The sequence below is a fragment of the Thrips palmi genome, unplaced genomic scaffold, assembly GCF_012932325.1.
Source record: "Thrips palmi isolate BJ-2018 unplaced genomic scaffold, TpBJ-2018v1 HiC_scaffold_7, whole genome shotgun sequence".
NCBI classification, from domain to species: Eukaryota; Metazoa; Arthropoda; class Insecta; order Thysanoptera; family Thripidae; genus Thrips; species Thrips palmi.
The window spans coordinates 6,457,743-6,479,068 of NW_023144634.1; the positions used below are offsets into that span (position 1 = coordinate 6,457,743).

At 53.4% G+C, this 21,326-nt stretch overlaps 1 protein-coding gene across 5 annotated transcripts; it reads left to right on the forward strand.

Moving 5' to 3' along the window:
- Nucleotides 1-3,444: 3,444 nt before the first annotated feature.
- Nucleotides 3,445-19,584, forward strand: LOC117652251 (phosphatidate phosphatase LPIN3). 5 transcript variants are annotated; one of them, XR_004588145.1, is made up of 17 exons: nt 3,445-4,126; nt 10,841-11,101; nt 11,199-11,816; nt 11,904-12,097; nt 12,209-12,346; nt 12,853-13,091; nt 13,880-14,062; nt 14,615-14,768; nt 14,851-15,079; nt 15,170-15,441; nt 15,571-15,684; nt 15,780-15,936; nt 16,020-16,408; nt 16,489-16,603; nt 16,678-16,781; nt 17,472-17,761; nt 18,374-18,511. XR_004588145.1 is itself a non-coding variant. In XM_034397007.1 (16 exons), exons 1-16 carry the CDS (start codon nt 3,938-3,940, stop codon nt 18,576-18,578), a joined length of 3,561 nt encoding a protein of 1,186 aa, XP_034252898.1. In that variant the 5' UTR covers nt 3,448-3,937; the 3' UTR covers nt 18,579-19,584. The 5 variants fall into 5 exon arrangements, 4 of the variants coding, with proteins under 4 accessions (XP_034252898.1, XP_034252899.1, XP_034252901.1 ...); XM_034397007.1 differs by lacking the exon at nt 17,472-17,761 and having other exon boundaries at nt 3,448-4,126; nt 18,374-19,584; XM_034397008.1 differs by lacking the exon at nt 17,472-17,761 and having other exon boundaries at nt 3,448-4,126; nt 12,212-12,346; nt 18,374-19,584.
- Nucleotides 19,585-21,326: the final 1,742 nt, after the last annotated feature.

A 21,326-nucleotide genomic window follows, 5' to 3' on the forward strand; every position in this document is an offset into this window, starting at 1 on the left:
TCGGACGGCGCGGCCGATAAACCGACGACGACGGCGTCTAGACGACTCGGTAATTAGACAATGTCGCGATGCAGTCGCGGCTGGAGTGCCCCCCCCCTCCATATCTAATCTTGCTTCCGCTGCGGCAGGACGCACTGCCGCGTTCCCAGCGTCAGACTGCTGCATTCAGTTCCCGGTGACACGGAGTATGCGCGGAGTGTGTTGTTTTCGCACTCCCAAAGTGCAGCCTGTGCAGCCCAAGCATCGCGCCAGCTTGCATGGGCGGCGCGATTTGATGCCACCCGCTGAATGGTGCAAAAGGGAGGTGGCGTCGGAGCGAAGCGTCGTGCCGAGCCGCGCCACTAGAAGTCAACAAGCGAGGCGCACCGCCCACCTATCGGCGGGAAAAGGGGCGGCCGGGTGTTCCAAGAACGCCGGGTCGAGGGGACCTTTTTTTCCGGGCGGGGCGGCAGGGGCAGGGCAGGGCTGTGACCCTGCTTGTCGAGCCGCCCGAACCCAAACGGGAAGCGCATTGCGTGCATTATGCATTCGACTCGTTCAAGTGAGTCAGCCGCTATCTCGTTCCCAAACAGACGAAGACAGGTGAGCGCGCTTGGGCCGCTTGTGCGTGCCACCCACTCGCCCCGCGCCCCCCGCGCGCCCCGCCCCTCCCCTTTCGCCGTCGAGCGTGGCCTGAGCGCGTGGTGCGATGCCCGGCGGCCTGCCATTGGTCGAGCCGACGCACAGCACGGCCCGTCCACCGAGACCGAGTGTCTCGCCGCCGCGGTGCCACCGGCCCCACCGGCGCTACCTGCCTCCGCCGCCTCCGCCGCGCTCAGCTCGTAGCGCCGGCCGACACCGCCGGGTTTAAGGTTTACCGGGGCCCCAAATTTTTACCGCCCCCCTTTCCGGCGGACGCGGTACGCCGATCCACCCCCTCCGGCCTTCGGGACGCTCCTTGGATGCGAGAGGTCCTTGATGTCCTCGACGGGCACCTGGAGGGCCCCTTGGGGCAGCGCGGCACCTTGGCCCCGCCTCAGCCTTAGCGCCTTGGCGGTCTGTTTGGCCATCCTTGGGCAGGCGACCCAGACGGCAGCCGCTAAACTTATGCAAATATGTTGCACCGCGCTCCGCGCTCCGCGCTCGCAGGCCGCGGCGCGAGGTGGCGTGGTGCTGGCGTGGTGCTGGTGCCGGTTCGCGTTCCCATTGGGCTCGGCGGCCTGGCGGTGGCGGTGGCGGCGGTGGGCTCGCTACAGGCAGGCGGCCGGGCCACACCAGGCCTCAGCAGGTGGCACGACGGGTTTTCGAAAGTCGCCTGATTCGCGAAACCACGCCCCGACACGCCACTGCAGGCCGCCTCTCTCGCACCGCAACGACACGCCGACACGCCCCGCGAGTGCGAGAGAGACGGAGCGACGAACGCATGGCGTGACTCCGATCGCGGCAGGTGATCGCCGTCCGCTGCCTTTCTGCAGTGCAGCTCGCGCAGCTCATGAGGCGCGGCGCGGGGGCGTGACAAGCTGTCAAGCAGCAGCCTCTCGGCTTCTTCTTCTTCGCCGCGCCGCCCCGCTGCCGCGCCGCGCGATAGCCCAGGGTTATCTCTCTCCCGCGGCTACCCGACGCACGCGCCAATCTCGGACCATCGCCGGCACGGCAGCCTGCCATCGCTCGGTCCCTCTCGCACCCCAGCACCCCATGAGTGCGAGAGAGACAGAGAGAATGAGCCTTCGACAGGACACGAGGGCCGAGCCCAAGACCCTCATGACGGCCCCGTGACGCGCGGGCCGCGCGAGCACTCGAGTGTAGTTGCGTGAAGTAGGGGCTCTAATTGGCACCTTGTCTATACCTGGTATCGCATGTCGCCGAGGGGAATCACTACAAACACACCGATACGGCCGGTGGTGCCGTGTTTGTGCCAAAAGTGAGACATTTTTCTGCCTCTGTTCTGTTCTACCACCACCCGACGCACCGCGGTGGCGCGCCACCACCACCGGCCGGCCACGCGCGTCTGAAGGCGCCGGTCAGTCACAGGACCTTGACAAGCGAGGTGTTTACGACGGTGGACCCAGCCCAGGGGCCTAAGAGCAAAACAAACCGGCCAATCGGCCCAAAACGTTTTCGGCAAAATTGGAGAGCGTGGTTGGGCTGGGGTGGTAAAGTCCAAATTCACTTGCAAGTTATAAATTCAGAAAAACTAAAGAAATAAAATTACCATTCAAAATCGAGAAAGGATTCCCGTTCCCATGGCACTGGCGTACAGTCCCTCGGTTTGTTTTCGCTCAAGGCACGGCCTCCCCCCCCCCACTCTATCTACGATCGGCTACTACGGTGGAGTGAATGGTATCTTTCCTACGGCAACTCTTCTCGCGGCAGCCAGGTGTTTTTGTTTTTTGATGCGTCCTTGTTTATTGTCCTGGGAGCGGGCTCGGCGAATTTTCGGTAAACATCTCGTGCGAGCTGCGCGTGGCGAGCTGCCTGCCTGGCGACCGCGATTTCGCACAGTGTTCCTCCACCGCTCTGTCTCTCTCACACTCGTGGGTGCGAGAGAGACAGAGCCTCCTCTTTGCATACACTCCCAATCCATCCAAATTACGCTCATCCACTTGAGGCTTCCCTGTTGCCTCGCATTGCCTTCCCCGCGCATATTTGCGTCGCCAAATCGCCTCCAGCCGACCGCGCAGCACGGCTAAGCACGGCGCAGCGACGAGTGCAAATGGGCCAATTACCTATCCAAATGGCGGCAAAGGGGACGCCCACACTGGCGAATCAAGTTGACACATTTTCTTACTATGTAATCGATCGAGGACCGTTCGAGGCAAGGGTACTCTTCCACCATGGGGTACAAAGGGTGTTCCTCATCCAAAAATAATAAATAAAATGCGGACGGTGGCGAAACAGTCTGAAAAATAATAATCCCATGTACATGGAAGGCGAAATTGTTGCTTTGGAGTTTGGCATTGGACCTCGTGGGCTGTCCCAGCACCACGCAGTAAAGCCCGATGATTTTAAAGATAAGGGATGTTGAAATGTCGAAGTGAAGCAGCGCTTCAGGGAAGTCCTCGGCGAGTTATCGCAGGAAGAAGCGCCCCGAAAAAAAAGAGTCTCGCGCCACGCCGCCGCGGTCTGACGCTGAGGTGCTCGGCTCGAGTGTTTGCGTGCGAAGACGCGAAGGTGTGGCGCTGCGAATAAATAAAATAATCACTTCGATGAAAAATAGTGCGCGGCGCGTGGCGCTGAGAGGAGCGGGGGGGGGGGGGGGCGGCTAAGGCGACACGAGCGCGTGCAGCTTCGCCCGCCGGCCGCTAGATAGCGCCACGGTCGCTGAATCAGCTGACGGCTGCTGGCTGCGCCAGGGCTGCTGCCGAAGAGGTTCCCAGGCCGGCCGCCGTCGCCGTCGGCCCGCCGCGGGGCCCCGAGTGCGAGAGAGACGGGCAGACGGGCCGGCCGACCCACACGCCGACCCCCACTCTGGCCATTGATTTGCTGGCTGCCTGCTCGCAGCGCCCCGCCGCGACGCGAGTCACAGACAAGACAGGCAGGCAGTCAGTTTGCCCGAAGCTCTTGTACCGCTCGGGCGTTCGCGTTCACGTCGGTAGCTGGACACTCAGTGTGTCTTTGTGCCTTGTCTACTCGCCCCACGCCGCAAGCTTGTCACCGTGGGTGTCGTGCTTGAACGCCAAGCTGTGCCTGTGCTCCAGACTCCGCAACGCGACGTTGCCCCTTTGTGATCCAGGCGAACCAGCTTTAAGTTTGTGATTTTTACCTTCAGTGAGGTGTGAACTGAGTGATACCGTCGACGGTGTTGTTGTCTTGGTGACGAACTCGAAGCACCGACTTGCTGAGGGCTTTGCCGTCCTCCTCCAGCGCGTTGGCTGTGCGATGGCCATTCCTAACCTCTCTGTGAGGTTGTAATTTCTTGTGAACAAGTGTACCCGGGTCTCACCCGCTCTAGCTGGCCATGTACAGCATGAACTACATCGGAAAGTTCATCAGCAACTTCCGAGACTTCTACAATGAAATCAACACAGCAACTCTTACGGGTGCCATTGATGTCATCATCGTTGAACAACCTGATGGAACCTTCACCTGCTCTCCATTCCATGTGCGCTTTGGAAAGCTTGGAGTTCTCCGCAGTCGTGAGAAAGTGGTAAGAAAGTTATATTCTGGACTGTACAACATTATCGATAAATCTTTCATGCATTTATTGTCAACTATTTTATTATTTGCATCACCCTGTAACTATTTAGTAACGAAAAATGGCATTTGATGTTACTGTGCTGGTTACAAGTTAAATTTGAGTTAGCATCTATGGGAAGCTGATTTTAATCTTCCTCTGATTTTTGTAATACTTGACGCAATGTCTCAATTAATTTGTTTGTCACACTCCAGACACCTGGATGATGTCAAAGATACGTGTCGTGCAATAAGCATTTTTAGTAGCGGATGCAAATCTAAAGCGTTCAGTCTGGTGCCCAACCAGATCCAACTAAATCCCGTTATCCCTACCTGTCTGCTGTGTGGCTTCAGCAGAAACAATTAGACGAGACTGTACACAGCCAAAATCAATTAAATGCAACTGGCACGGGAAGTCTTCCGCATGAGTTAAACTTTGGCCCAGGTTGAGCCGGCCTGTCTAGCATGGGAATGCCACACGACTCCAATGCCCTGTCATTATCTTTCTCCGAAAAGCTCCGAGACAATGTGAAGCGTTTGCACGGCAGCGCGGCACGGCGGCTACCACGTCGCGGCCACGCGATTCGCGGTCCAACTTGTCTGACAGGATGATGGCGGCCCGGACCAGCCTTCCCGTGCCAAAGTCCAAAGTCCCTGCGTTTGGCTGACTGGGACTGACGCACCGCGGGGCCGCGGGGCCGTGGACGCGGGGACGCTACGCGGATGTTGCTACCGGCCTGACGACCCGTGGGCCGGGCATGGGCCCCCCGATAGTCTGCCAGGGCTTTGACCACCTGGGCATCGTCCGCGTCCTTGCCACGCCACTTTAGATAGCGGAGGTGCTGATAGGACTGGCGGGGCGTTTGGTTGCCCCCGGCTACTGGCGGAGCCGGGGATCGAACCCTGGCCCCTGGCTGCCCCTGGCCCGCCTCGGCTCAGCTCGACTTTTGACCGAAAAGTACCCAACTCAGAACCCCTCCCCTACCGGGCCGCAGTAACCCAGAGCCAGCACCAGCCGGTTGCCGGGTGTTGCCTTGTTGCCAGCATGTCTGCCGTGTTGTACTTGTCCTCCTCCCCGCCGCCACTAACCCCCCTCCTCCCCCCCCCCTCCGCGGCGGCCCGCCTTTGTCAGGTGGAGACTGCTCTCGGTGTGGTACACTTCGGTAAAAAAGTGCGGCACGAAAAAGCGGGGCAACCAGAGCAGGCTGTGAGGTATTTTTAGTCGCTGCCTCGCTAGCTCCTCTCTTCGGTGGCTTTCCTTTCTGGGCGACGGGCCAGTGTACCCACGTATTGCCATTACCAGTGGAGGGTCGCATGAAGCCAGCAGCCAGCATACGGTGTCGCGGCAGGCTGCGGCCGGGCCGTCTTGCCGTCACTCGTCTGGTCCGTCCACCTGTCCGTCCGTTTGTCCGTTAGCGGCCGGTGGGTGACCTGTGACGCGGGGACTCAAGCGGCTCCCGCTGTGCCGCGGCTAGCCGTCGGCTGGCTGTACTGTACCACATAACACGTTGCCGCACTCACGTCACAGCCCGCCATCCCGGCCCGGCTAGGCCCGGCGTTCCCGGTAGGCTTGCTAGGCACCTGGCTGTACAAATAAGAGCCGTCTTTGTCCGCTCCGGGAGAGGGGGGCGGGGCGGGGGCAGTGTTGCAGTGCACAGGTCAGCTGCCCCCGCGGAACATGACCCGTCTCCGCACCCACACACACGACACGCGCGCAATGTAATCTCTTTTCTGCGGGGCCTGCTGCTGCATTCAGGTGGTGTCCGGTCCACAGCGGTCCGGCCGTGCTGGAGTGGGTGCATGGCAGCACGGCAGATGGCAGGCCTAGGCCACCGAGTTCTGAATGCACATGCCACCCGCCTGTGCCCCATTGTGGGTCGGGCGATAATCGCTCCAGCTCGCTCCAGTGAGGCCCGAGCACGAGGCGCCCAGGCGCCCCCATTCCAGCCGCGATCCTGGAACGCTGGAACGCCCTCTGGCAACGCGGTTTCCTTTTGCTCGTTTTTGGCGGCTAGGCGGCACGCTCGCCGCGGCTCCGCGCTCCGCGGCCTGGCCGCGATGCCGCGGGTAATACCTCTGGCGTGCGGGGGGCCTACAGCCGAGCCACTCCGAAGAGGCGGTGGTCGCTGTCTCGCTCGCACCCTTACTGGCGTCACTTGAGTGTGAGAAAGACAAGACTCGATGAGGCGGCAACTTGGTGGTGATTGCTCTTGCTTCCACCTCGCGGTGCCAATGTCGGGGAGGGCAAAGGTGTCCCGCCCCGCCCCGCCCGGCCTTGCTGTTCGTCTCCATCTGGAGCTCCACGATGACCGGTGTGGCGCGGCGGGGCGGGGCGGGGCGGCCCCTTCTCCTACTTGTGCCCCTACTCCGCGCTGCGCGCTGCCTCCTGCAGCAGCGCTGCTGCGGCCTGGCGCTGTTGTAACCCGTGATGCAATTCGTCCACGACGTGGCGGGGCGTGGAGGCGGGGTGGGGCGGGGCGGGCGGGGCGGGGCGGGCTGCATGGCGGGGTCAGGGCGACTTTTGACGGGTTTTGCACGCGATTCCGGAGATGGCGGTGCCGGGGTGGGCGGGGCGGGGCGGGGCGGGGCGGGGCAGCCAGGGGCCAAGGCTGGCGGCGCTGGCGGCGCTGGCGGGAGGGTGTGGTAGGCCGGGGGTGCGGTTTGGAGGTTCGGAACGGTGTTGCTGCTGCGTTGCTACGAGACTATCGATCCAGACGCGCCTCGCCTCGCGCCGCCTCTCCACCGCCACGGCGTGCCACGGCGCTGGCTCGCTGGCCGCGCCCCTCCCCGCCGTCGCACCCGGCCACCCGGGCCAGCGTTGCGCATGCCAGTCATTTGCGACCCCTGTCCGATGCCATTCTCCGTCTCTCTCGCACCCAGCCGCCCCGCGAGTGCGATAGAGACGGCGACGAAAGGACTCTTCGGAGTCCGTCTGCCTTGCCGAGTGGTTCCGAGGGATCATTTTGTAGCTCTGTCTCTATCGCACCCCTGAGGGACGCCTTGTGAGTGTGACAGAGACAGAAAAGGGGGGGGGGGCTTCCCGATGGCGTGCCGGTGGGGCTTACAGAGCGGCAATGCGGTGCGCGATGTTCGCACGCGAGCCCCCAATCCGCACATCCGCGTGCCGAAGCCGAGACCCAGCCCAGAGGCCCAGGGCCCGAGGGGCTCTACTGGGAGCCAGGATCCCCGTGGCGGCCGTGGCGTGGGTGGGGCAGGTCGGCGAACCCACGGGCCTTCAGCACTGCAGCATTCGTACGGCTTACAGTGGACGCCGCGCCGCGGGCAGGCCCCTGCAGGGGCAGGCTGATATGCCAAACGAGTCTGGTCCGACCTCGAGTGTGTCTGGGACTGTTTCGTCGTGGTCTGACGACCCCTGTGTGTTCCTCCACTGCTCCAGCCGCCGTCACTTTCTCTCTTTGCTGTGCCTCCCCAATTTTCTTCTTTTCTCTTTCCCTCCGCAGCCCCCCCCCCTTTCCTCCGCGATTGTTCGCTCTCGCGGTGTGGTGGCCACGCCGCGGACGGACTGTCCCCTCGTGGGCGGAAGGGCAGTCCTGCCTGCCGCGTCGCCGTCTCTCTCGCACTCGCGGGGCGAACCGTCCGGTTGCGAGGGAGACGGAGCGAGCGTTCGGCATCATAGGCGGCGGCCGCCACCTTGAGCCGCAATTATACGAACCTCTTGTGCCCTCCCTAGCGCGCTCGGATTCCGGACAGTGCTGTCTCTCTCTCTCTCGCACTCGTGGGGCGTGCCGGAGGCGTGCGAGGGAGGGAGAGCGACGAAAGCACCACGGCACCGCACAGGGCACCACGCCTTCCAAGGCCCGGCGAGATGCCCCACCAGAGCCAGGCAGCCAGGCCCACCTGGGATGGGAGGGCGCCCCGGCCTCATGGGGCCTCATGGAGTGGGCAGTGCCGTGCCAGGCAGTGCAGTGCGGCACAGCCAGGCACAGCCGTGGGGCAGCCTGCCCGTCCTTGTGCCACTTGCCATGCGGTGCTGTGCCTGCCGCCGTGTCCATGGCAGTCCATGGCGATGGCGTGCCTAGCGGATCCCTTCGCCTGCTCTGCACACTGATTCCGAGAGTCGTCTTCGTCGCTCTGTCTCTGTCGCACCCGCACGGGACGCCCCACGAGTGCGAGAGAGACAGAGCGATTGAGTCGCCGAGCCGGCGCGGCCAATGACAGCCGCCGGCCGTCCGGATGGATTGCTGTCGTCGCTCTGTCTCTCTCGCACCGCTGCGGAGCGCGCCGCGAGTGCGACAGAGACTGCCGCTGTTGGGAATGAGGCTGCCGGCGATTTGCTCCAATCGGTGGCCTTATCTAGGCGACTTTGGGGGCCGCAGTGTCATGTCTCGACGTTTCGTTTCGCAACCCGGTTTCTTCCAGCGGCATTTCGGGAGGCGACCTGGTTTTCTGGTCTTTCGCGCTGTAGTGGTTTTAATGCCGGGGTGACTCCGTTAAAACGCGATGCAAGTGTTGCAGCCGGCCTGTGCCGCTCACCGCGCCGCGCGCCCCGACGTGGACGCTCCAAGCTCGAAGCCGTCTAATTGCATTGGTCAAGGAAAACCGGTCGCGTCTAGCAGGGCGGCGGTAGGCGGCGGGTGGCAGGGCTTCTGGTCGCCCCTCTCTGCGCTCTTTCTCATTTGTTTGCTCTCCCACTCGCGATAAGCGCCTGGCCGCCGTCTGGGAACGTCGCCCACCGCGTGTCGAACAATCCCTGTTTTTCGTTAGGATTCAATAAATAATGTTTCCCAATTTTTTTGGCGCGAGGGTGCCGTACTCCGGCGGGCCCGCCCGCGGGCGGTTTGGCGCGAGTATTCCTGGACACAGTGGCTGCGGGGGACCGGCGGGCCCCGCCACGGGCACACTGTGTGGCACACTGGGGCACACTGGGCACCGCCAAGTGAGCTGAGCCGAGTCAGCTCGGCGAAAGAGGGCCGCCGGTTCGTTCAACCCGCGGGGCACGGCGTGGCGCGGCGTGGCCGCTGCCCTCTTTCGCCTCTATTGCCGATGCGTGGTGACATGCTGACAGTGACGTCACGCTGTTGTGACGGCTGACGCTTGCCGCCGGGGACTGGCGGACTGACCGACCGTCTGGACGACGCATGCCGGAAGACGACTGACTGATTCCGCGCGCAGTCTTCGCCGCTGTCTCTCTCGCACGCCTTGCGGGACGCTGCGGGAGCGCGAGCGAGATAGGCCATGAGCAGGATGGTACGTACGCCGAGTTCCCGGCGTGTGCCGCGAGCGAGTCGAGTCGAGTCGGTACTTGCAGCCGGTGAATCACTCGGCGTCGGGGTTGCCTCGCCTCGCCGCCGGGCCGTGAGTCAGCGACGCCATCTGGCGACGCCGCGGCGCGTCGGCGCCGTCCACACCCCCGTCATGTCCACCCCCGTGCTCCGCGAGTGCGAGAGGGACAGCGACGAAAACGACTCTTTGAAGTCAGTCTGCTGGTGGCGTGGCGGTCCTACCGGGACGCTTGCCGGCTTGACGCTCCCGAGTGCGCCCTTCCCTTTACAGTGTACGCGTGTACCGGCATCACGCAACGGTGGCAACCCTGGCAGGAAGAGCAGGGGCGGCGTCCATGTGTATCCGAACCGAACCCCTTCCCCGCCCCGCCCCCGGGTCAAGACGGTCGCGTGTCCTGCGGGCCTGTACATCCTCGTTCCGGGAGTCGTATGTATTAGTCGCTCTGTCTCGATCGCACCTGTAAGGGACGCCTGCGAGAGAGACAGCGAGGAAAACGACTCTGTCTGGTGGACGGGCAGGGTGGCGGTGTGGCGGCAGGTCCCCGAGGCGCGGTGCGGCGGTGCGGCGGGCGTCGCGGCGGTGACCTTGGCCCTTCCCTTCCCCGCCCGTCTGGATCGCCTGGGTGCAACTGGTGGGGTGTGGAGTGGAGTCTTGGTGGAAGGACGAGGACGAGGATGGGATGGACTTGGAGTCCCCTCCCGCCGCTTTGGCTGGCTGCCGACGCGTCCCTGCCGACGCCGCTGCAGACTGGTTCATAGAGTCGTTTTCGTCGCTCTCGTTTCCATGGTGCGTCCCGTTTGGGTGCGAGGGAGAGAGAGCGAGCGAGTCTCGGAATGAGTCTATACACTGGCGCGCGCTAACGCCGACTCATCCGGCGGGCGGGGGCGGGCCGCGGGCCGCCCTGGGTTCGACTCCCGTCCGTTCCGTTCCGCGCCGCCAGCGCGCGCCGCGTTGGACACGTTGCCAGGAGGCGGTTCGGCTAAATTGCCGGCTGCCCCCAGGACGTGTCGGTGTACTGTATGTCCGCGACCACGCCGACGAGACGTGACGTGCCCTGCCGCTCCGCATGTGCTTCTAATACCAGTCTTTTAATTTGGTTCCGCCCAGTGCAACGCCTGCAACGCCCACCGCGGCGGCGGGCGACGCGCCAAGTGCGGGAAAACGGGCAAAATAGTGGCACTGTCTTTAAATTTGACCGCTGCTCATGTTGGACTATGAACAAGTTTCGGTCACGTCATGGCCCGTCTGGAATCTCCCACAGCGTAAAACGCGAACCTGGCGAAAATAAATAATTCTAGCGTGATTACACAGAGTGAACCAATTAGGCGTGCCAGCGTTTCGCCAGCGTTGGAGTTCCACCTTGCGTGGCATTGGGTTCTCCGTCATTCACGGCATGGAGGGGAAAACTACGCTCTCTCTCACGTTGTTGTCGGTGTGCTTGCAGGTGGACATCGAGGTGAATGGCGAGCCCCTGGACATCCACATGAAGCTGGGCGACTCGGGCGAGGCCTTCTTCGTGGAGGAGGTGTCGTCGGACGAGCTGAGCGACGAGGTGCCGCCGCACCTGGCCTGCTCGCCCATCCCCACGGAGGGGGGCTTCCCCGCCCACTACCACGAAACCACCCTCGACCCGCTCGGCACTCTGGGGCCGCTGGCAGCCCAGCAGCAGACCGAGGAGTGGTCCAGGAGGAGGTGCAACTCTGAGGTAGGCTGGGCAAGCTTGACATTCTTTCGTTTCTGACTTTCTTCTTCTTTTATCAAGTTCTCAGTTTGAATGACCCCTCGCATGTTTTCTCCTGCAGGTTGTGAAGCGTACTCCAAAGGAGGCACCGATCCAGAAGTTTGCACAGGATGACATAGACGAGCACAAACCAAGCAGTGAAATTACATATGATTGGGCTCATGACTACAGCGCGACACCGGAATTTGTTAGTAATGAAGGGTTCTCGAAACTGGCTGCTCCCGCAAGCACCTCAGTAGAAACTCCCACTGCGACACCTGGTTCTGTGGCGAAAACCTTCAAGGCGGAAACTGTCAGCCCATCTGAAAATGGTGAAAGGGCTCGTAAACTCAGCACAGTATCTGCTGAGTTCAGGCCCATCTCTGACAGCTTGCCTAGCGGGTCACCCCCCAGTGGAATTAAATCACAAAGTACCAGTGTAGAAGTTGTAACCACTCCTGAAGATGGTCCTGAGGAAAGTTCCAAGTCTTCTGTTAACAAAAGAAGAAGACGGAAGAGAAGTGTGATGAAGAAGAAGGGTAATGGTGCACCCACACCGCAGCGTAAAAATAGTGAAGCAGGAGAAGCCTCTGATACGAGTGCATCAGTGGTTTGGGAGTCTGCAACTAGTATCTTGTCCTCTGGCAAGCCCAATAGTGAAGTTGCTGTGTTCACCATGGATGATGTTGATGGACTTCAGGTATCTACCATCGATGGTTTCAATTAATTTACGTTGATGCATGTGTTGTACCGGTCAGGTCTAATAACATTTTGTTTCCTGTTGCAGAGAACTTCACTTTCCCCCAGCAGTTCCACTGCTGCTGACACGATATCTATTGACTCACCAACATCTTCTTTAGATCATAACAAGGCTTCAGCAAATTTAGCTGCTGAGATTTCTAGAGACTTATCCAAAGTGCAAAATTCTGCTACAGATTTTCACTTTTTTAGTGACACTGAAACCCTACCGGGAAACAACAGGTATGTTTTCTTTACATTGGGCTTCTTTGGGGTGTGTTGGCTTAGTTTTATGTAACAGAATTTTCTTTTCAAAATCATATTTGTGAGCTGACTGGGTGTGGTGTTTGCTAGCAGGGGATCTGAAACGATTTTAAGTCGCAACCTCCGTTCTGCAAGTGATGGGATCTTGGCCTCCATTCCTGTGACTAAACCAATTAACGTTCCACTTGCTATTCCCGTCCCTGTGTCACCATCTCTACTAAAATTTTTGTAAATAACATTTAACTTATATAAGTACTTGCTTGAGTAGATTTGATTGTTTCTATCGAAACCTCTGTCTTGTTTTCCATTTTTTCCTCTGTTGAGAAGAGAGAAATATGCATTGCATTTGCTACGTGTATAAAATCCAACATATTGCATGACCTGACTTGACCTTTCATCCACTAAATTTATTCTATGATTATTTTATTGAAACAGTCCTATGCATGACTTGTAGGTATTGTTTGAGTACTATTTACCCACTCTGCCTAGGATCTCTAAAGGAATGTATATTAAAGATGTTGAAATGCAGGTGTCTGTAGTGCTTGTCCAACAGCTGTTCAGCTTGTTCAATGCCTTGGAAAATTTCCCCCTTTCTCTGTCTGCCTACCATCAGAATTGTGTGCATGAGTTCTTTGCCTGTGAAACTCCTGAACTGCTCTACAGTAATTTTGTAGTCAATTCTTGGTTTCATTATTTATTTCCATCATTTAACCTGTGCGCCTCTCCATTTGCAGCCCTGACGAAGAGGACTCGAGACCATGCTCACCCATTCAGTCAGACACTGAATTTGAAACCAACAAGAGGCCGGGAGGTGTGAATGCATCAGGTCCGTCTGCAGACTCGGCTTCTGGAGTTCCGCAGTCCTGGAGGTGGGGCGAGCTTCCTTCCCCGCCACCCAAGCAGAGTGGTGCTGGTGCCGACCGCACAGCAAACACCAGCTCCGATGATGAAGTTGCAAAGCAGCAAGATAATGGTGAGTACCTTAAGAAATGAAAATTAGGCTAAGCTACTACTTTAATTGAGAGCTTTGGGTCAGAGAGGTTTCATTTTATGAAGGAGTTGTCCATTCAATGGGTCAAGTTTTCTATGTTGGTTACTAGTGATGGTTCTATCTATTCACTTCGGGAATTGAGAAAATATACTTTTTCATCAAATATTTCATGAGGCAGTCTTAATTAAAGCATGCATTTATGTAATCTGTATGTTTCATGTAGCTGGGCTTCCTAGTTATGATTTTTTTTTAAATATTCGTGTCAATAGTGACTGCTCCTGAATGAATGACCTGTTCCTCATCTAATCATACAATCCCTGTACACAAGTTCCTCCCATCATACTCCCATGATTTTGAGCTATTTGTTCCCAGAGGGTAGTGGCATTTCCTGCTTTGAATCTTACCAAATTGTTTCTTCAAAGCATAAAAGAAATTTCCCCAAAGAATGCTATTATTGCTTTCTGCTTTCAACAACCTCTTAACAAAAATGAAGACAACAAACTGAAAATGCTACTGCCTGTCTGATGGGGAACATGTGGAACACTTTCCTTTGGTCAATTCTGGATTCTGGCTATCTTTACGCCGATTTGATAATGTTTATTTTTAAAATTGGAAACATATAGTAATCTTAAGCTAAGGCTGTTTCTTATCTGTTAAGAATAGTAATTTCTTTGGTGCATCTATGCTAGAGCTAACATTGGCATTCTCTTTCCATTTTCCTAAATTATTTCCTCGACTTGCAATCTTTGATTGTGGGTGACTGGATAAAGCTGCTGCGCAAAAGTCAATGCTGAGTGGAATGTTCAGCTTCATGAAGAAAACTAAGCGCATTCGGCACAATCCTGAGTCTGAGGGAATATATTTGTCCGAGTTGAACGTGGAGGATTTGGATCCTGAAGTGGCTGCCTTGTACTTTCCAACCTCTTATCAACGTCAGGGCTGCCCTGCCCCAGGTAACACATTTTACCTCAGCAATTACTTGGTACTGACCAGGTTGCTGTCACTGGAGTTTTTGACTCTGCTCGAGGATCCTACCTAGTTAGCACATCATTCTTTTGGTGTTGATAAGTTTTGTGTGGCTATTTTCTAGTTACATTTTCCATATTTCTTTTTTTCTGCCTTTCTTCATGCCTGCTTGCGCATGGAGGCTTTAACTTTCCTTGCCTTAGTCTTTTCCTTCCCCTTGTCCAAACCTTTATATGTGTTTAACTTTAGTTGTTTTCTTTGGGTCGATGGTGTGGGGAGGGGTAGATGTGACTTCTACTGTTTATGAAAGAAAAAAAAAACAACATGGTACTGTATTGTTACTGAGCAATTGTTCTTCCCCTTTTTTCTCTTTTGTTTTTTTATTGCTTTGTAGTGTTGTTTAATTTAATATGGTACACACATGGCTTAAAGTATTATTATTATTATTATTATTATTGGTATACAGTCTATCAAATGTAAGATTTTGGGTACCCTTCTGAAGTCTCAATTTGATTTTTATGAAATCTTCTGTCTTATAGGAGAATGTACATCATTGCAAAGGGATGAAGATGCTGAATCTGGCAATGGTCCATCTCTACCTCAATCTCCTCACAGTGTTGAAGGTGCCATTGGGGGTCCTAAGTCTGTTGACAGTGATTTTGAAGACTCCAAACATTCCTTCTTGGATAAGAAGTAAGTTGTTCATTACTCATATATTTTTCTTGCCTTTCTGATAACCTGTGATATTAATAACTGTTTTCTCCTTAATTACCAGTAACTTTGGGGATGTATCATTGTCCCTTTGTGGCAACATTAATTCTCCTAGCAGTTCGATTGCTGAGAAATTCTTGCAAAATCTTGTCACTTTCCAAGACCTCATTAATAATCCGAAAATTTTGGAAGATCCAAATCTTGTGGTGAGATATGATGGTCAATACTACAACATGAAAGCTGCTTCACCTCTAATAGTATCACTAATGGTTTTCCGTCGACCTCTTCCTCAAGTAAGAATTGTCATTCTTCGTATTTTGGCTCGTATTACTTGACATTTACCTACGTGAGTTTTGTAAGCACACTCTCTCTGAATTTTGCAGGATGTTTTAAAATCGTTGACCAATGAGTACATGCCAAACTCTCCTAATAATGTTAATGCTCAACAAGCCAAGCAACCAGAAAATGTTGCTGGAGGTAGAGGATACTCCTCATGGTTTTATTGGCGCCGTAATGAACCAAAGAAAATGGCTTCAGACTCAGCTGTTGGATCCTCATCCAGCTTTGAGAGTGAGCCAGCTAACATGACTGCATCTGCAAGCACCATTTTGGAGATGCCTGACGACACTTACCGTGTAGGAGAAGCCACTGATCGGTATGTGTCAGAAATTTTTATTGCGTAGTTGGTTTACCTTATTAATCAAGTAGCATATTGGTAGTGGTTCGTAAATTAATAAGCTTTCCATTGGGGTACCTTACTAACATTTTAATGTGTCTTGTGAAGCGATGGCCGTCCATTGACTTTGGATATCCCTTCTGCTGGCACTCAAGTTACTCTACCACATGAAGGAACCTCCGCTCAAGACCGGGGATTGCATGGTCTGCGAGATTCAAAAGAGTGAGTTCGCTTACTGTTTTATCTCATTTTCTTGCGATTTGCCTCTAACCTTCACTCAGTCTGTGCAACCTTCTAATCGCAAATAATTTTCTCAGCGCACTTCGCGAAGAAGGCTACAATGGATCAAATTCATCTGACTCAGATGATGCCCAGAGGAACAAAAGTGGAGTGAAAATACCTGTTGAAAGAAGAAGTTATTACCAAGCACCTGAAAAGTACAGGAAAACACTTAGGCTGTCCTCTGAGCAGATTGTAAGTTCTCCATTCTGTAATGTCTGTACTTAGCGAGAACTTCAACATGTTTTGAGTATAACTTCTACTTTTGTTTTCTTTAGGCTCTGCTGAACCTTCAAGAAGGTACAAATGAAGTGGTTTTCAGTGTCACCACAGCGTATCAAGGAACAACGAGATGTAAATGCAACATCTATAAATGGAGATATGATGACAAAATAGTAATTTCTGACATTGATGGCACCATCACTAAGTCTGATGTGTTGGGCCACATTCTTCCTATTGTGGGTAAAGATTGGGCTCAGAGTGGAGTTGCCCAACTGTTCACAAAAATTCAAAACAATGGCTACAGGCTCCTGTACCTGTCAGCTCGAGCTATTGGTCAGGCTCGCGTTACTCGCGAATACCTTCGCTCCATCAAGCAAGACGATCTCTCATTACCTGATGGGCCTCTTCTGCTCAACCCTACAAGCCTAATGAGTGCCCTTCACAGGTATTGTCTCTTTTTTATTTTATGTGGAACTGTTCTCATTCTTATAATCTGAAGCACAATCATATACTTTTTGCTTACAGAGAAGTCATTGAGAGAAAGCCAGAGGAATTCAAGATTTCGTGTCTCAGAGACATTCAAGCCCTATTCCCAAGTCACTGTAAACCATTCTATGCTGGTTATGGTAACAAAATAAATGTAAGTGTGGTAATCAGGTGACTACTTGTTTTTACAGACACAGAATTTTAAGAGATAAATTTTTCTTCGTACAGGATGTTTGGGCGTACAGAGCTGTTGGCATCCCAATATTCCGCATCTTTACTATCAACCACCGAGGGGAACTCAAACACGAGTTGACTCAAACCTTCCAATCATCGTAAGTAGAATCCAAGTTTCTCAATTTTTTAATCTTATTTGCAGATTTTTGTATAGTTCACTTTTTACAACTAATTTGAGGAAGCATGTGTGTGGTGTGTTTCAGTTTTGTCTGCTATTCTAAATATCTTTTACTTGTTTTAAAATTGTCATGCATGGTAGTCATGGTGGAGGAGTAGGTGTGAAGAAGACTAGCTTTGAAGTTAACGCACACAATAATCATCATATTTGATTAACTTCGCTAACTTGAAGGGAAGGAAATCTTCCTTACTGCATGACTCCTTTATAGAAAGTTTTCAATAATCATTGGCTAAATACACTTTTCTTTCTGTTAAGATAATAATACTTGATTTTCTTTTTTTGTCCTTAAATTAATTTTTAGTACATGTTTGTGCTTACATATCAAGCATCTTAATCATTTCATATCAGAGAGACACAAAACTATCACTCAAGTATTGTGCTTCTGCAATCAGTCAGTACTTACTTTTATTCCATTCTTCATTGATGTTAGATCAAATCATTTTCATGTCTTCATTGTGCTGTGCATGCTTTGTGTCAATGGTGGATGTCTTTCATTTTGCCAAGTCTGCTCTACTTTAGACTCTGTTCAGTTTGATTGTACTGTAGATTTGGTGTGTTGTTGATGCAGCTATTTTCTGTAGTCTGAAAGTCTCATTTCTTTTTATTTCAGTTATTCTGGGCAGAGTTGTATAGTCAATGACCTCTTCCCTGTTCTGACGTGTTGAGGAGGAAAAGCAACATCCATCCCAACTCACTTTAGATTAACTTAAAATAAATACAAATATGAAATATTTTTATTTAACATTCTTTGAAAACATGTCAATACTCTGAATATTTGTTCGCAAATCTCTCTTCTGTTATGCATAATGCCTTTTGAAATTGGTTTTAGCTTGTAGATAGTACTGTATTTGGTAGTTGGTATGGATGCATTGCATTACCATCGCAACTCATTTTTACATGGTAAGCACACAGGTGTTAGTGTCAAGTATAGTTTATGGTGTGGGCGGCGATGCTTTGATCAACTTCTTCTATGTTTGTGCTTCATTCTGCTTCACTCTTAACACTCAATATACCATCCTTAAAGTTTTTCCTTAGGTTATCCTGACTGCAAACAATAATTTTTGTGTTTAATCTTCCTTCTCCTCCGTCAGTCTTAATGTGATCCCATTTTTCCACAATTTTTATCACTCCCTACTCCAGCACAACTTGGTGATGTTACACCTGTGACATTTGCAGATAATTTGCTTTATGCTTGGTGGTGGCTTGATTTACTTTATCCTGCACTTTATTTATTATTATAAATTTTCACTTTTGTTTTGTAGCTTATAACCATTTTTTAGGAATGTTTTTGTTAGTGTTTTGATAAGTAATGAATTATAGAAGCTCATTGACTCAAATAAAATGGTAAATCTTATCATTGTTCACTGTTGTTTACGATTCTCTTCTTGGTGACTTGAAAACAAATTTTAGAATGACGAGTTTACGTTATTTGGGGGTACAAAATTGTCTGCCTCTTGTCTGTGTTTTCCTCTTTGTTTGTTAGCTAATTTCTATCCTCTCTTTTTTTTGTAGTTACCTGAATATGAGCTGTATTGTGGACCAGATGTTCCCAGCTCGCATTGAAGACACCTCAGAAGACTACACAAGTTTTGTGTTTTGGCGAGAACCTGTTGAAGATGTTCAAATTGACATTGATAAGACAGCAGCAACAGCTTCCAATTCACCTCCGGCCAAAACTGGGGCTGCCAGTGAGCCATCCAAAAAGGGAGTGAAATGAGCTAAGTTAGCAAAGGGAGAGTGATTTTATTATTTATTCCTTGTTCAATTTTGTCATGACTGGCAAAGTGTGACTGTTCTCTATGTACAAAGTTTTGCCCATATCACCTATACCTGAATGATAAAAGGTATTGAAAGCATTGTATCAAGCAAGGTTTACAGATAAGGGAAGAATTTGAACATGGCTCTTCCACATATTGCCTAATATGTGGTTCAGACATGTCTCTTTCTTGTACTTTATGCTAATTTTTAATTATGTACATATTTTGCATATTGTTGCTCTAAAACTCTCTTGAACCAGTTTTGAAACCATTAAGGAATCCTCACGGTTCGCTTAGGAGATTGGAGTGTTGCCTAGATTTACATTTTATTGTGTTTTAACTATTGGCAACAATATTTTATGCTTGATGAAGATAGGAATTACTTGTAGAAGAAAAGTATTAGGATTGCGAATCAATTTCTGTCAACATGTGTTGACGTGTATCTTTAATCAAATTAAGCGGATCTGTGATGACCGACAGACTGACTACAGTGTGGGAGGGGAGAATGAACGTTGTGCATAAGAGCGTGATTATCTTGTAGCTCTCTTGTAAATGTGTATTTAAGAGTAACCTGTTATTTAAGAATACTTTAGCATTTATTATATCTGTGAAATGTTACCATAGTCAAAAATGATATTGGAGATTACCCTTTACCCCTTTTTCTTTTAATTACTGTATTCCTTCATCAAACAAGGTACAATTATGTGTAAAAGAAAAAAAAATCAGTGGCCAATTACATATTATTTACAGCGTACCTCACTAGACTTTATTTTACTGTATACAAGTAAGAGCTACTCCTAGCTTTTACAATTACCAGTTTTTGAGTGATAATTTTTATTGTGATAATGGGGATTGCACGTGGACTGTGTATGCGGCCGCGCATGTTGATATTTGTAGTTATGCATACTGTAGGTAATCTTGCCTCAGTTATCTGTCCTGTATGTTCAATAAATGTCTCAAAAATTTAATTTTGTTTTCTTTTTCTCCAACAAAAATCCCAACAAAAACACTGACAAAAGTAAGAAGGAAACCGGGGGGCCCTCGCTCCCTTCCAGACGGTAGTGAAGACCGGTGAAGTGAAGACCCCCTGTGGTCGGAAAAAGATACATATGAAATGAACTGGAGTCGATTGCCAGACTCCACAGGCGTGACCTGACACCTACAAGTACGCGGCCGACACTGCTGATGCGAGCAGACGAGTAGAGGGGTTTTATACTATTGCCCAGGGAAGTCCTTGGCGAGGCGTGCGATGAGTTGCCTACCTCCTCGGCGTCGTCGCGCTCTCTGCCTCGGACTCCGTGCCGCGCTGCACGTTGACGTTGACATTGGCGGGGCAATGGCGTTGCCGTGGCAATGCCCTCAGAGGCTGCGCTGTCTCGCTATCTCGCTCGCGCCTCGTCCGCGGCCATTGGGAGCGGCAGAGACGGCCGATGCGCGGTCCAGCTCGCCTCCGCGGCAGGCCCGCGGTTCAAGTTCACCCGCCAGGCCGTCAACCAATGGGCTTGCAGCGCGTGTCGGCGACGTCGGAGAGGAGGAGGGGCGATGCGCGTGGCAGGTCGTGGCGGTGCTTCGGAACGATCCGGATTGAGTGAGTGATTGGAGTCGATCCGGACGTCCGGGTGGCCGCCGCCACGCCGCCACGCCCACCTCGCCGACGACGCCCCCTGCTGGGCCTGCCGCCGGGCCCGCCGGGCGCCGCGCGAAGGAAAACGAAAACAAAGGAACGGTCGGCAGCATTATCATTACAGCGCATTACGGACGAGGAAGGCGTAAGCGCGGCCCGAAAGCCGAACGCCGAACGCCCGGCGCGTCGACAACGACGCCCGACAGGACGCCTTCACGCCAACAAGGGCGCCAGGCTGTCCAGGAAGAAAACGGGCGTACACGCCGCGAATAGAGCCATTCCATTCCAGGGTGCGCGCCGAGGCGGCCGAGGCCGGGACTTCCCCACGCAGTGCTGTGCAGTGTGCCTCCCCCGCGGCCAAGTCGGACCGACCGACGGGCCGACAGGTGCGGCACCGGGCGGGTCCACTTACCGGGACCGATAATTTATCAATCAGGCGCCAGCAGGCCAGCGAGGAGACCTGTCTGTCTGCCTGTCTGCATGTCCGTCTGTCCGTTCGCCGCGGCCCCTACGTTTTACCAATCCTGTTCACTTTTTCGGCCAGGCCTCCCCTTGCTGGACTCGTGGAGTATCTCCAGTGGAGGAGACGCGGTGCGCGGTGCCGTGCCGGTGCCGTGCCGGTGGCTGCAGGTCCATGGAGATGGGCTGCAAACTGGTTTGTGAATGCGGCAATGCGGCCACTCCACTCGGAAGCGCCGCGCCATGCCCTGGCCGTGCCGAGCCGAGTGGCGCGCTCTAGAGACCAGTGATGTAACTACCCCTTCCCCTCCGCCCTCCAGCGATAACGCGTTAAGGCCCTCTGCTAGGGCCCTCTGCCCTCTGCGGAGGGAGTTGGCTGCGAGTTGCAGCCGCGCCGTTGTTTGCGAATAGATCGGTGCTCATTGATTGAGCCACCACCCGACTTGGAAGGAATGGTGCTGTCTCGCTCGCACTCGTGGGGCGCCTGGAAGGGGCGTGAGAGAGGCATAGCGACGAGGCGCTGCGTGGAATCGTGGAATCGCATCACACAGGCCGTCCGAAGTCGGTTTGTGTGCCGCGGAGCGCGGCGTGTGGCCCACTCGGCCACTCGGCCCGCGAACGAGGC

Bases quoted from the DNA above. Each gene is read 5' to 3' on its own strand.
- LOC117652251 (XM_034397007.1), top strand. From the start codon at position 3,938: ATGTACAGCATGAACTACATCGGAAAGTTCATCAGCAACTTCCGAGAC. The intron at 13,092-13,879 runs GTGAGTACCTTA...GACTGGATAAAG, and splicing joins TGCAAAGCAGCAAGATAATG to CTGCTGCGCAAAAGTCAATG. The intron at 16,782-18,373 runs GTAAGTAGAATC...TTTTTTTTGTAG, and splicing joins ACTCAAACCTTCCAATCATC to TTACCTGAATATGAGCTGTA.